This window comes from Cuculus canorus, chromosome 17, assembly GCF_017976375.1.
Source record: "Cuculus canorus isolate bCucCan1 chromosome 17, bCucCan1.pri, whole genome shotgun sequence".
NCBI classification, from domain to species: domain Eukaryota; kingdom Metazoa; phylum Chordata; class Aves; order Cuculiformes; family Cuculidae; genus Cuculus; species Cuculus canorus.
In genome coordinates, this window is record NC_071417.1 from 5,538,971 (window position 1) to 5,552,144 (window position 13,174).

At 54.5% G+C, this 13,174-nt stretch overlaps 1 protein-coding gene across 19 annotated transcripts in view; it reads left to right on the forward strand.

Moving 5' to 3' along the window:
- NCOR2 (nuclear receptor corepressor 2) overlaps positions 1 to 13,174 on the forward strand; it is a 251,275-nt gene that overhangs the window by 183,189 nt on the left and 54,912 nt on the right. For 16 of the 19 annotated variants that reach the window (XM_054082546.1, XM_054082556.1, XM_054082558.1 and 13 more), the window contains 3 exons: positions 4,534 to 4,658; positions 5,562 to 5,734; positions 8,714 to 8,776. In XM_054082546.1, the coding sequence (XP_053938521.1) occupies positions 4,534 to 4,658; positions 5,562 to 5,734; positions 8,714 to 8,776 (361 nt within the window). The remainder of the gene's footprint in view (positions 1 to 4,533; positions 4,659 to 5,561; positions 5,735 to 8,713; positions 8,777 to 13,174) is intronic. The other 3 variants (XM_054082549.1, XM_054082553.1, XM_054082560.1) reach the window with 1 other exon arrangement.

Here is a 13,174-nt window from a genome sequence, read left to right on the forward strand (position 1 = left end):
GGTTTCAGGCTGGTTTCACCGTCTCTGTGCCAAAGCAGCAGGCATCGGGGTGGGGTGGGGGGGTGGGGGGTGGAAGGTGGGGAGCAACTTCCCCCAGCTCCTCCTGCCCTACTCCCAGAAGCAGGCAGAGCCTCTCTGGAGGAAGTAAACAGAGTGGGAGGAGCTGCACCCCTTCCTTGCCGGGGCTTTCTACCAGCCAGAGCTACTGCTGGGACATGCAGCGAGTTGGTCTGTTCTCAGCAGGGCCTGCGTTTCGCTGTCGGGAACCTACCTGGGAGCCGTTTTTCCCCAAAAGCTTGCTGCGAGTTGAAGCTCTGCGGCAGCTGAAATCCCCGTGACGTGCCAGCCCGATGGAACTGGCCGGGCAGGGCAAACAGCGTTGCTCTGGAGGGGAGCTGGGTGCCCGAGCCATCATGCGTGCCTGCCTGCAGGCTCCGGCAAGGGGGTGGCCGGCGGCACACGGTGTTCCCAGGAGGGCTGGCAGCACTCTGCTCCTCTCCAGCTGCTCTGGGGCCACTGGGAAATTGGGGGAGAGGTGAGCAGATGTTTGTAATTACAGCAGCTCACGCCGGAGCGCAGGGAAGGAGGCCGCCCGTCCCCGTGGGCTCAGAGCAGGATCAGCCTCTCGCTCACGCGTCTCGCATGCGATTTTGTCCCGGGGCCTTTTTAAATAAACAGGATGCATCCGCAGCAAAAAACAAGCAGGGAGGAAGGGCGGTCCAGTGGTTAGAGCGTCCGGCCTGGGAGGGACAGGAGGCACAGCCCTGCCCTCTGCCACTGGCATCTTCCGTGGCCTCAAGCACATGCCCTCACCTTCTTGTGCAAGGTGGGGAGCACGTACCTGCTCTGCTTCCGGGAGATGGGATGCTTCATCCGCAGGAGGGCAGGGATGTAGGTGGAGAGAGGTGTAAGCAGTTTGGGTGCCGACACGTCCACTCAGAGCCGACCCACCTGCTGGTCCACCTCTACCCGTAGCAGCATGAATCAGAGGGAAACGTCGGCTGGTAATTGGGGAAGCATTTCCTGGCCTGTCACGCTTTGGGATGGCGTCCCGTCCCTTGAATCATCCAAAGCTGGTCCCCGCCCAGCGCTAAGAATAGCCTCCCCACACAGCGCGGGGGCAGCGGGGTTGGGGGACTGACCAGCTCGTGGGTTCCCAGCGGTCACTTCCCAGCGTTGTGCCGGGCCCCGGTCTGGCTCTGATGCTGGCTGATCTGAGGTTTGGGCTAGGGCAGGGAGCATCGCCAAGGTGGCTGCCGTGGTTGGACCCCAGAGGGGTTCCCCACCGCCTTTCCCTACATGCTGCTTGTAGCTGAGATCTTGCCCAGCTTCATTTGGCACCCTGGAGTGCCTCCCCTGAGCTCTGGGTGCTTCAGCCAGCCCTGCAGCCTCCAGCCCAGCATGTAGCCCAGGTGGGAAGTAAGGTAGTATTTGTGAGTGTGGTCATCTCCAGAGGTGCTTTCCAGGGTGTTTGGGGGTGTCCTGCTGTGCAGCCAAGCCGTGGCACAGGAGATAAGCTGCCAGTGCCTGCCTGCCAGAGTTCAAAGCAGTGTTTGGCCAGGAGCTGCCTTCAGGTGAAGACACAATGCAGCCATTGTTGTAGATGGGGACAGATTTGGCTGCAATGTCTTCGTGGTGGTGCTGCGGCCTGATTTATGCATTTCAGCCTGGTGTGAGAGGGTTGGCAGGTGAGAGCCGTCCATCCCACCGCGTGTGGGGTGCTGTGCCCAGCACAGCTGGCATCAGGTTCCCTGCCATGGCTGGAGCAGGGCAATCACTAGAGGGCATCCTTGGATCAAAATGTTTCTCTGTGTTGGGAAAAGCTCTAGTTTTACGTCCCACCAGGCAGGGCTTGAAACCGCCTAGAGGAGAGGGACACAGTGGGCTGCTGAAGCCTGTCCTCTGCACACTGGCGCTCGGTGGATGGCTCTCCAGGGAAGTATCTGCATTGCAGCCTAAGCCTCCATGGCCATACATGCCTCTTGTTGCCTTTCCACCCCTGCCTTTTCGGACTGGTGTAGGGAGCGTGTTAGCGTCACTGCCGTGCCAGCCATCCTCTTGGGAAGAGCTGTGATGGCTGCTTTGGGTCACAGCCCCCTGATTTGAACAAGTGTGGAGACAAGATGGGGTGATGCTCAAGCTTCCCTTAGGAGCCTGTCAGCCTGCTGCTGGGGCAGGGACGTGTGCAGTTGCAGCTGGGTTTACACCCTGGGCAGCTGGGATCTCCAAGATGCAGGGTTCCCCCATGCCCCAAAAAGAAAATATTCACATTGGGGTGGCAGAAATACTGCAGAACTCCTCTGGGCTCCCCTCCCTTGCCAAAGCGCTTGGTGAAGGGAACATGGGTGGGTGGTGACAGCTGGGGCTGGGGCAGAGCCTGCCCCGCTCCTTTGCCCAGCCCTCACCTCGTGCGTATTTCTCTGGGCTGAACCCACGCTCAGGGTTCACCACGGCATGACTCAGGGAGTCAGAGAGTTCAGGGAAACACACGTGATGGGTGCCCCGTGTTCCTCTGCAGCCAGCGTGGGCTTGTCCGCCTCCTGGTCCTGGCAGACTTGCTGGCTGACCCTGGCTGTAGGGGCTGGTGAGGCAGTGCCCGGCTCTGTTGCTTGGCCAGTTGCTGCAGGAGACAGCCTGTCCCCGAGTGTTAGAGATCTATGGACACTAGAAAATCTTAAGCAACTCGGCCATTCCCTGACTTCCCTTCCCCAGACCCCACCAACTTGCATCCCATGACACCGTTCCTAGTAGCGTGGCAACGGTGCAAGCGGATGTGATACAGATGTGTTTCACACGTGTGCCAGTGCCGGGGGGCTGGCCAGGCCTGCCACGTGTGTGCTGCCGCGTGGGGGTCCTGGTAGCATGGCCACCTCCCCCAGCCGTGAGGAGGAATTGAAAGTCCGTGGTTTTGGTGATGTCAGCACCTGTGTTTGAAGGACTTGTGTTGAACTGGGACCTGAAAGTATCTGAAGTTTTCTTGTTAAAATGCTCTGAAGCTCATTTTGAGAGCTCTGCACTTGTCATTTTTGCAGCAGCTCATGGGTGTAGAGGGTTTAGCTCTCACCCAGCGCCACTGCTGTGGGGATGCCCGTGCTCAAGGCAACCTTCCAGCTTCTGCAGCGTGGGGACAGGGCAGTTCCAGTGGCTCGAGGGACACAGGCATGCTGTGCCCGCACTTGCGCATGGCCGGGCCAGGCCCTCTGGAATCAGACTTTCTGCTGATAAACCCACTTGAAGGCAATTTTCCCTATTTACATCCCCAAACCTTTTCCTGAGAGGTGATGAAAGCCCTACAGCTTGGGCAGGGTCTGCATGAGCCCAGGGGGGTTCCTGGAGCGAGCAGCCTCGCATTAGCCAGCAGCAGGATGGTTTAATAAGTCATTTCTGTCTCTAATTTCTACTTCTCTATGAAAAGCAGGTTGCCAGGAGGGGGGAGGTCAGGGGAACCAGGCCTCCACAGCGTCCTCCTTCCTGCAGCTCTTGAAACCAAATCCAGAACTATTATAATTGCCGTGTCCCTCCCTTGAGTACCATGCACAGTGCCTTCGGTCCAGTTGACAGCGGCGGCACTGGGGCGGTTGGGTGCCCGTTCTCCACTGAGGGTGCCAGGCAGTGTGGAGCACGTGGAGAGTCGGGCATCGCCCCTTCTCGGCGATACAGGACTGTGTCAAATGCTTGGGAAAAAGATCACAGCGTTTGTATTGCTGAGCCTGGGGGCATCAGCCTAGGCTAAGAGTTGGGCTTGTTCAGCCTGGAGAAGAGAAGGCTCAGAGATCTTCTAGCGACCTTTCAGTACCTGAAGGGGGTCTACAGGAGAGCTGGAGAGGGGCTGTTTATAAAGGCTTGTGGTGATAGGACGAGGGGGAACAGGTATAAACTGGGGAGGGGCAGATTTAGACTAAACATTAGGAAGAATTTCTTCACCATGAGAGTGGTTGTCAAGGGAAGCTGCGGCTGCCCCATCCCTGGAGGTGTTCAAGGTCAGGTTGGATGGGCCTTGGGCAGCCTGAGCCAGTGAGATGTCCCTGCCCATGGCAAGGGGGTGGAACTAGATTATCTTTAAGGTCCCTTCCAACCCTTCCAAACTATTCTATGATTCTATGATCTCCGGTGCTGCTCCCTCCTTCGTGCTCTACCAAAATGTATCTCACGGGCTGCAGATTGCAACGCATGTTGCTAAGCCATCACCTGCAGGGGACAGGGGTTGTTCTCACCTCCTTGCTTTCGCACATGTCGGGTCCTTGCTGCTGCCCGACCCTGGGGGAGCTACAGGGACTGTCCTGCTGCCTGCAACAGGAGCCGGAGCACAGCTGCCATGCCTGATCCTGAACTACTTCTGATCTTCCCAGAAAGCTTCCAACCCCATGGCCTCTGTAAGCACCCCGCCTGTGCCCTCTGCCCGCAATGCTTTTCCCTTTTGGCCGCTCACCCCCCAGCGTTGTTTTGTCACGTTTGTTTAGGTTGGCCCAGGTGCTGCAATGTATCTGCCTCAGCATGGAGGGGCCGTTTCATTTTATATCCCTTGTTTTGCAGCAGCAGCAGCAAATGCCCCGGAGCAGCCAAGATGAGAAAGATGAAAAAGAAAAAGAAAAGGAGAAGGAGGGAGAAAAGGATGAAGATAAGCAGGAAACAGAGAACGACAAAGAAGAACTGACAAAGTAAGGAACAACCCTCCCTGCCCTGCTCTCTTCCGTCTCTAGCATTGGGTTGGGGCTGCGCTAGTGGGATGCGGTGATGGGATGCGGCAGTGGGACGCAGCGTGGTCCAGGGCTACCTGATCCTGTGCAGGACCATATGCGCCCACTTCACCTCCTCTACAGGGAGGGAAGGGCAGAGCCTGCTCTGCTCTTCATTGCTCTTCACTGCTGCTTCCAAACTGGGAAAACAAGTCTGAGTGTCTTTTTTTTTTTTTTTTAATATAAAGCCAATCGACCCACAAAGCCCCTCTGATCCTCCAGCTTGTTTTGTTGTTGCGAGAGCCTCTGGGAGTCAGAGGAGCAATCCAAGCGCAGCCGAGCGCAGCACTTCACCTTTAGCGTTATTGATGTCAACGTGAGCACTACCAGATGAAGGGCTTCAGCCAGCCCTGCCTCCCTCACACCAAACAGGCAGCATCAGAGCCGTGGCAGGGAAAGGTTGGCACGCAGACCGCTAGCTATCTGTAATGGGCTTAATACTTGGTTTAAAAGAACATCTGGCTTCATTATCTAGGCTGCTAAGACATTTACCAGCAGGTCCCTTTCAGGAAGATAAATGAGGAGGAGGCAGGGATGAATTTCAATGGTCTGGTATTAAAGCTGTCTCCGTCAGGTCTCTGCGTGCACTTGGTGGTGGAGCTGCAGCCAGCTGCAGAAAGAAAACCCCACCACAAATAACCCCAGCGCTGATCCAGCCCACTCCCAGCCAGGAAAAGAGCCTGCGTGTGCAAAAAAAATGCAGACCTGCCCCCCCAAAAGTCCCCAAAACAAAAACCCATCCCCAAACACATGCAGAGAAATAATTGCTTGACCTAAAAATCAGAGCAACACAACAATGTTTTTCTTCCCTCCCTGTTTTTGCAGGGACAAGAACGACGACACATCCGGGGAAGACAATGATGAGAAAGAAACTGTCACCTCCAAAGGTCGCAAAACTGCCAACAGCCAGGGCAGGCGCAAAGGCCGCATCACCCGCTCCATGGCAAATGAAGCCAACAACGAGGAGGCGGCCACTCCGCAGCAGAGCGCAGAGCTGGGTAGGTAGTGGCTGGTGCAGGGACCAGGGGACGTTGGCAGGGCTTTTGTGTTCAGCTCTGCTGGGATGGGACATCACCCTGCAGTGTTCCCCTGCTCACAGAGGTAGGGTTTCCTTTGTGAAGTCCTTTTTGAGGGGAAACAGTGAGGTTCCTCTATCCTGCTAGTTACCCAGTGCAGTTTGCCCAGATGAGCCAGGCACATTTGCAAGCCTGGGTTGTCCTGGCTGAGTGTTAGTGGGTTTTAGGGCCTCAAAGGGAAAGTATTGCAAAAGATGAAAAGGAAATCTGTCGTTATGAGCAGCATGTTGGGTGAGTGCAAGGCTCATGCACCTCCTGTACCTGGAGTTGTGTTTCCCTCTGCAGCAGCTTGGGCTTTAAGTACCCTCGAGCTCTGCACGGGAGCTTGCTCTGCAGTCTTGGGCTTGCCGAGGTCTCTGCCAGTTCTCCTGCCCTCTCTGTTTTCAGATTTGCCAGGACCTTGAGCAGCTGCAGCCTTGCGGGGTCTGTGAACCCCCTGGCCTTCGGAATCAGGCTGGTCCTTTCCTCATCTCTGCAGGTGAAGGATGTGGTGAGGAAGCAGTGGGTCACAGCTGTTCAGGAGCCTCCACCCTGGCTGCAGTCATGCTGTGCATCCCAGGTTGCAGTCATTTTGCTCAAAAAGCAGCATTTCCTTTGCTGGACCCCAGTGGCCCTGCCCATCTTTCCCCATCCATAGGCAACTAGGCATGGTGGTCAGTATTTTCCTTGCCATCCTGCCTCCCCAAGGCTGCAGGGTGGCTGAGCACAGTGAACAGAGGCTGGGAGCGGCTGGGACTTGGTGGATGAGGCAAAGCGTGCTGCCCGTGATGTGGCACCCAGGGACTGTGCCAGTCTGTGGCTGCAAGCAGCAGTAGCCAGAGCCATGTGATGCTGCTGTGCCTGTCTTGGGCTACACAGGAACTCGTGGCAGCATCCGTGGCCCCTCATCAGGTGCATCTTTCCCTTGTGTCTGCATCATGGGAAACTGCTCATGTCTTGACTTAAAGTAGTCACGCATCAAGGAATTTGGCTGTTTCCTATATTTTCTACTCTATCAAGTACAAAATTATTACTGTGCTACTGAAGGCAAGTAAAAATAAAAGCGGGGTGACTCCTCTCAGTTCCTTGCTCTGCAGTTTCTTGCTTGTTCTGTTCCATGTGCTATAAATCACCCGGAGGTGTTTCGCCTCCCTGTTCCTCTGCTGACAACTGGCTGAAGCCTTGATTGTGAGCACTCTGTTTTCATACAGGCGATATAAATAGTTCCCAGCGCAGCGGAGCCCTGCTCTCCCTCTCAAACTTGTTAAGAAATACTGCAAAGAAGCAGCACATAATGCCAGGAACTTAGATGGGAATTTTTTTATCGCAGCATCTCAGAGTCCTTCATAAACTTCACTGTGAGCACAAGGAAAGGACTTAAGACCGTGTTAAATTGGGAAAAGAGAATGAATCGATTCCAGTGACATATCTGAGCAATTGGTTTCACTTTATGTCTCTCCAATAGTGCTTTAATTTAGGTTGGCTAAGAAAGTTATTGCATTTTAAATACCAATTGAACATTAAAAAACAACACAAAACCGTATTGTGGTTTAACTGCAGTGTGCCAGAGCTCCCCGTAGGCATCTGTTTCATAACTGCGCAACCTCAGTAAATACCATTAATCAAACCAAATGGGCCGTTGCTTTGACATTTCTTTACCATACAATAACAGTCATCCTGAAGCTGAGCAAAGGGCCTTGCGCAGCACGTCGGGGACACTTGGTTTTACGTAAATGAGCGTGGTGGCCTCAGCTCTCCCCACAGATGGGGGAAGCGGTGAGGTATCGATTTCTCTCCTTCTTGGCCAGCGTCCCAGGGGACGGCATTTCTCGGGGAGGCAATGACCTGCACTGACTTCCAGGAGGTGACACCTGCAGTTGCGCTTAGCCAGCCGTGAAGGAGATTGCTCTGCCCCACGCCATGGGTGTTGGAGCCCATGTTGTCCTCCCACGGGGTCTCAGCTTCTTGTAGAGCTTCTTGGAAAATACTTCCTTCTCTTCTCACCCATATCCTTTATCCTGAACCTATCAGCCTGTTTTCCATTTTAAAAGGACACTCAAAACATCTCTCATCACTGTTGAAATAATGCTTTGCCTGTTGTTTAGAGTAATAACCCCTTGGCAGCCTGAGCCGGAAATCTGTTTCCTTACCGAGTTGTTTTGTGCTCTGACTCACACCCTGGTTTGTTATTGTAGGGTTTGCTCTAGTGCCAGGCTGCCAGCGGGACTGTTGCACAGTGAAGGCTTTATGCAGGACCTCAGTGTCCCCAGCAGCGCTTTGGGGTGGGGGAGAGGGGGAGCATCAGGTGCTGACACTCCTCACCAACCCTCGCAGCCAGAGCAGCACATCCCTCTGCCATGGGTGCTCCTCTGGGCAAGACCCCAGCATTGCTGGAAGTGGCTCTGAGATGTCCGAGAGCCCAGTGGTGGCACTAAGGGAGTCCATGGTTAAACACAGCCACCTCCCTTGACACATGCGGTCGGCCAAAATCACCTCCAAGGTGACACTGTTTCTCCATCTCCATCACGGGTGACGGTCTCACCCTGCGTCTGCCACCTCCAAAGCACACAGCCAACGTCGGCTCCATCTTAGGTACCTGTTGTTGCTGGGCCAGGCTGCGTGGCACCAGATCAGCGGGAAACCTGCCACCCTCAAGCCATCTGGCTTCACTTCCAGTCCAAAGTGGAGGTTTTGATCACAGAGATACATCCCAGGAGGATGCTGTGCATGGCTTACCATAGCACAGAAGAGCCTTGAGAGCCCACACCACGACAGCCTTCCTTGCAGAAGCACTTTTGCGTTGCCCAGTCATGCCTCTGGGCAACAAGGTGCGGGACGGGTTTGGGCGTTCAGGCATCTCCTCTGAGCCCACCTGGCTTGCTGGGTCCCACTCACAGCTGACTGCTCTCCTTTCCTTTGCAGCTTCTCTGGAGATGAATGAAAGCTCTCGCTGGACCGAAGAGGAAATGGAGACAGCCAAAAAAGGTGAGCCGCTCGTTTTCTTTCTGCTGTCGGCTCTGCTGGAGCTACCCCAGCAATTGGGGATGGACTGCGTCTGACTGCTTGAGTCGGTGCAAGTGGTGGGCCCAGAGATGTGGGGCCGGATTCTGCCCATCCCACTGCTAGTTTATTCCCAGCGAGGCTTGGTGAAGGTTTTGGGGAGGCAGCTGGTGGCATAAGGTCATGCTCAGCCTGTCTGGCCCTAGAACCTGCTTCCCGTGAGGCAGGAGCTGGCTTTAGGAAATGGGAAAAGCATTTTGCCTGTTGCTTTCTGCAGCTTCTGGTGTCTGTAGTGTGAGATGCGGCTTCACGCCACTCTCCAGAGGTTTGTAGTCCTTGTGTGATTTGTTGCACAGACACCGAGAGCATCTGCCTGTGTTCCTGGTTCTGGGATTTAGGGAGAGGCTGGCACTCCACAGCCGCAAGTGGGGAGCTCGCGAGCGCCGGGGCTGTGGGCAGCATGGGGTGACTTTACATCCTGGCGCTGATTCAGAGCCTTTGCTGAGACTGTTTTTAAAAAGTGCTGAGCGTAGCACAGCCCTTCTTGCCACTTCCCCTCCCCGTGCTACTCCTGCGCCAGCTCTTGCTGCTTTAATTTTTTTGCCAGAGTCACGTCCTATTGATGGGCTGTCGAGCTCACGTCCTCAGCCCGTGCAGCCCGCTTGCGTTGCTGCCGACTCTCCTGGCCCGGTGAGGATTGTAAATGGGAAATTAAAATGGAAATGAGTGCCGTTTGGGGATGGCAAACGCAAACAGGCGTGTTAGCGGGTTCGGCTCTGCTTGGAAAATGCACCTGCTGCCGGGATGGTGATTACGCGTTCTGGAGCGCTGGCTGCCCAGGTGCCGATGGGAGCTGTGGACTTGGATTGCATTGCCTGTGAATATCCCAAAGTGTTTGGCTCACTCGTGTTTAAGCTGTTCCAACTCTCTTTTTAACCCAGTGCCAATCCTGTGCGTTGCTGAGCAGGGCTCTCTATGGACGCAAAACTTAATAGATAGAGTTTAATGAAGCATGCTGGCCCGGGGCCAGGTAAAGGGGCGAACAGGTGCTGAGCAGGGAAGGGTCGTTGGAGGGATCTTTTCCGAGTGCTGCTTTGCTTTGGAGATCGCATCTGGTTGTTAAAAGTGCCTCTTGCTGTTTTATGCTGGATGCTGGAGGTGCACTTAAGGAGTTTTAAAACCAGCTGCCAAAGCCTGTATGGAGGAAGGATGTAGCGTGGGAGCACGTAGCGTTATTTCAGCCCAGGGGCCAGGACGAGGCAGGGAGATTTGCTGGTGTAAAGCCCAATTGCTGATGTTTTCCCCTCCGTTACAACCTGGGAAACTGAGATTGCAACACCAGACTTCTACAGAGAGGCCAAATTCCCCTTTGCCAGGAAGCAGCCGCTTTAATGCTTCGGACTGGCTCTGTTTGGCATTTCCAGGGAACGGCGCGGTGGGGGTTTCCAACTCACAGCGGCTGCAAAAATCCGGAGGTAACCTCAGAGGTTGGAGGAGGGAACAGCAGAGCCTGCTGCCAGCACGGCTGGGCAGGGGCAGAGGAGGCAGTGGGCACCCAGTTTAGCGTGGGCTCGCAGGCACAGGCACTGCCCTCCTCACCGTAAGGGCTCAGCTGATACTGGTACCAGTCTGAGCCCACAGCTGGCTGGTTCGTGGAGTTAAACAGGCAAGGTGTGAGTCCTAAGAAAAGTCAGCCCTAACACCCCATAGTGCTTGGGCAGATGGAGATGGTGACTTCTCCTTGCTATCCACTGCTGGCTTTTTTTGTGCGTGGCATGAAACCCTGTGTCATTTCTGCTCAGGGAGATACAAGAAAACAGCCTGGGGGTAGTGAGACACCAAAGTCATCTGCTCTGCTTCAGAGTCACAGAGCTGCACAGAGAGCTTCCAAGCAGGAGATGGCAGGACTGTGTCTGCTGGGAGAGACAGTAAAGGGGAGTACCGTGTTATTAAAGTTAACTAGGGGAACGAAAACCTAGCAAGAGGAAAGTTCTTGCTTAATGGCACTTTTATTGCACAATAAACTTTGATTCACTGGTCTGTCAAAATGTGCATAGATTGGTATAATTATGGGGTAGCGTGTTTTTCTGATACAGCGTCCTTGCACTGGGGCTGAGATCATAAAAGCAGGAGGTTTTGATTACCTGGAGTTGCCTGAGGGTTTCCCCCGTTCCCTTCCTGAGACAGGCAGTGGGCAGCACCCTCTGCTTTGCCTGGCTTTACCACCAGGCAGGGTGCGGAGATGCTCAGCAGTGGCTGGGGCTGCTCCTTAAAAGGCAATGTTTAGGCAGCTTCTGCCTTTGGGAGACCCGCTGGCAGGAGCCCATGCAGGCAGGAGTTAAAGGTGGGCTGGCAGGGAGTTAGCGAGCACCAAACAAATGCCAGCCCAGAGTGTCCAGGTGGGTTTATTGCCCCTCCCGGCACCCAGCGTTGCAGTGCAGCCCTGATAGCGCTGGAGCTGAACTTGATGAACTGAGAGGTTTCAGCTTGACCTTCGTTACTCTTCAAAGTCTGGTATCAGTTCTCGCCCTGGCTCTGGGTTTTCCCCTTGGCGTCTAGCAGTTGGGTTTGCTCTTTGAGACGAGGCGGTGTGGAGACAGTGGTTTCTTGCTCACCTGAAGTGCTCCTGCGCCTTGCAGAGGCTCTTCTTCACTCTTTGCCCTGGGGGCAGAGCCAAGCTTGGGCTCTTTACCCCTTTTCAGAGGCAAAGGAACTGGGGAGGCCGTGGGATGGAGTCAGCATGATGAGGCAGAGGAGAACTGGGCAGCAGTGTATAACACTGATATCAGAGAATTAAATATGAAGAGTTCACTTTGGGTAGATGTAAAATATTTCCCTGGATACAGAAGTTATTCTTTTGCGACTGGCTTTCAGTTTTGCCAGCAACAAACTCAGAAAGTAAGATTGGACTGACCTGAGCCATTTTTCCTGGTCCCTTTCTGCCCATGAAACTAAAATAAAGTGGGATTTATTTTTTTTTAAATACTGGTTCTTCAAATTAACGCTGAGCCAAGTGAAAGCCCATGGCAGAAGCCAGCCATCTCCCATCACCTTTTGAACATGGCTGCCTTTTGGCATGCTGTCTCGCTGCACAAGATCTATTTGGAGCCTGAGTGGGTGTGTAAACACACGCGCAAGTGTGTGCTCTTCCACTCTTCATTTGGGGTTGCACTGTTATTTCTAACGAGTGGCTGCCTGAAGGGCAGGGGGGGTAGGTCTGTGTGGGTCTTCACATTCTTTCTCCATTGCTTCGTCCTGGCAGGGCAGCTGTTGCTCTTACAAAGAGTTGGCTGCAGCATGGGTGATACTGTGAGTCTGAGATGGAGCCAAGGTCCATACCTTCCTCCCTTTGTGTCCCCTGTGCTCGTGCTGGAGCCTTCCCCACTCCCATCAGAGATATTTACTGCTGTAAAAACCTGCTGATGCTAGTAAATCTGGGCTGGAGAAGCTGGTTTGCAGCCCATGCGGTCACTGTGTGTTGTCCCTTGTGCTGGTTCCAAGGTGGGACGTGCCTTGGGTGCACCTGGGTGCCCTCTGTCCAGGCTGGGTACAAGTGGAGCTCAGAGCAAGGACAGCCCAGCCTGCCCGTGCCAGTGCCTGCCGTGGGCAGAGCACCAGCATCTGTGATGAAGTTCATATGAAGCCACGTGGGGGGATTTATCTGGTTGGAGCAGATTGGGTGCTGCAAAGGCAAAACCACGTCCAAGGCGTGTATCAGCCATGCTTTCTCTGGCATTGGCTGTGGTCAGCTGCAGTCCTGTCCCCACCATCCCAGGCAGGGGCTTTGCTGCTCTTCAGCCAAGGTGTTACCCTGGGATAGCATCCGTGGTGGCTCTGCCTGCCATGGCCCTGGAGCTGCCTGTTCTGCCACTGCTGGCTGAACGCTTGCAAGCGTGTAGGAAAAAACTGCAAGGATTTGCTTAGTGAGTGTCAGCGAATGAAACACAAAAGGCTTGTCAGGGGGAACTGCTGGGTAATTACTATAATTTACAGCCTACATTTTAATTTTGAGCATTATTTTTTCAACAATAAGGGAGCAGGAATAATATGTGAACCAGGTGAAGGGAGAGAGCTGTGCCCGCCAGGAGCGGCTGCTCCATATGCACTCTCTGCCTTGTGCAGGAGACTTGTTTCCCGGGCCACGTCAGAGGGGATGGCACCTCTTGGGGAGCAGGGAGATGTCCTGCAAAAGTTGGGGTCGCAGCGCAGAAGGAGAGTTGTGGTAAGATGAGGAGAGCTGGGCAGATTGTTTTTGCAGCAGGTCGCTGCAGTGGTCCTGCAACTGGCTTCTCCGAAGGGGAAGATGGGAGCTGAGGGTCCCCAGCCAGGACTGCAGAGCAGGGAGAGGGCATTAGAGCTGAACTGGCCAGGAATCCCAGCTCC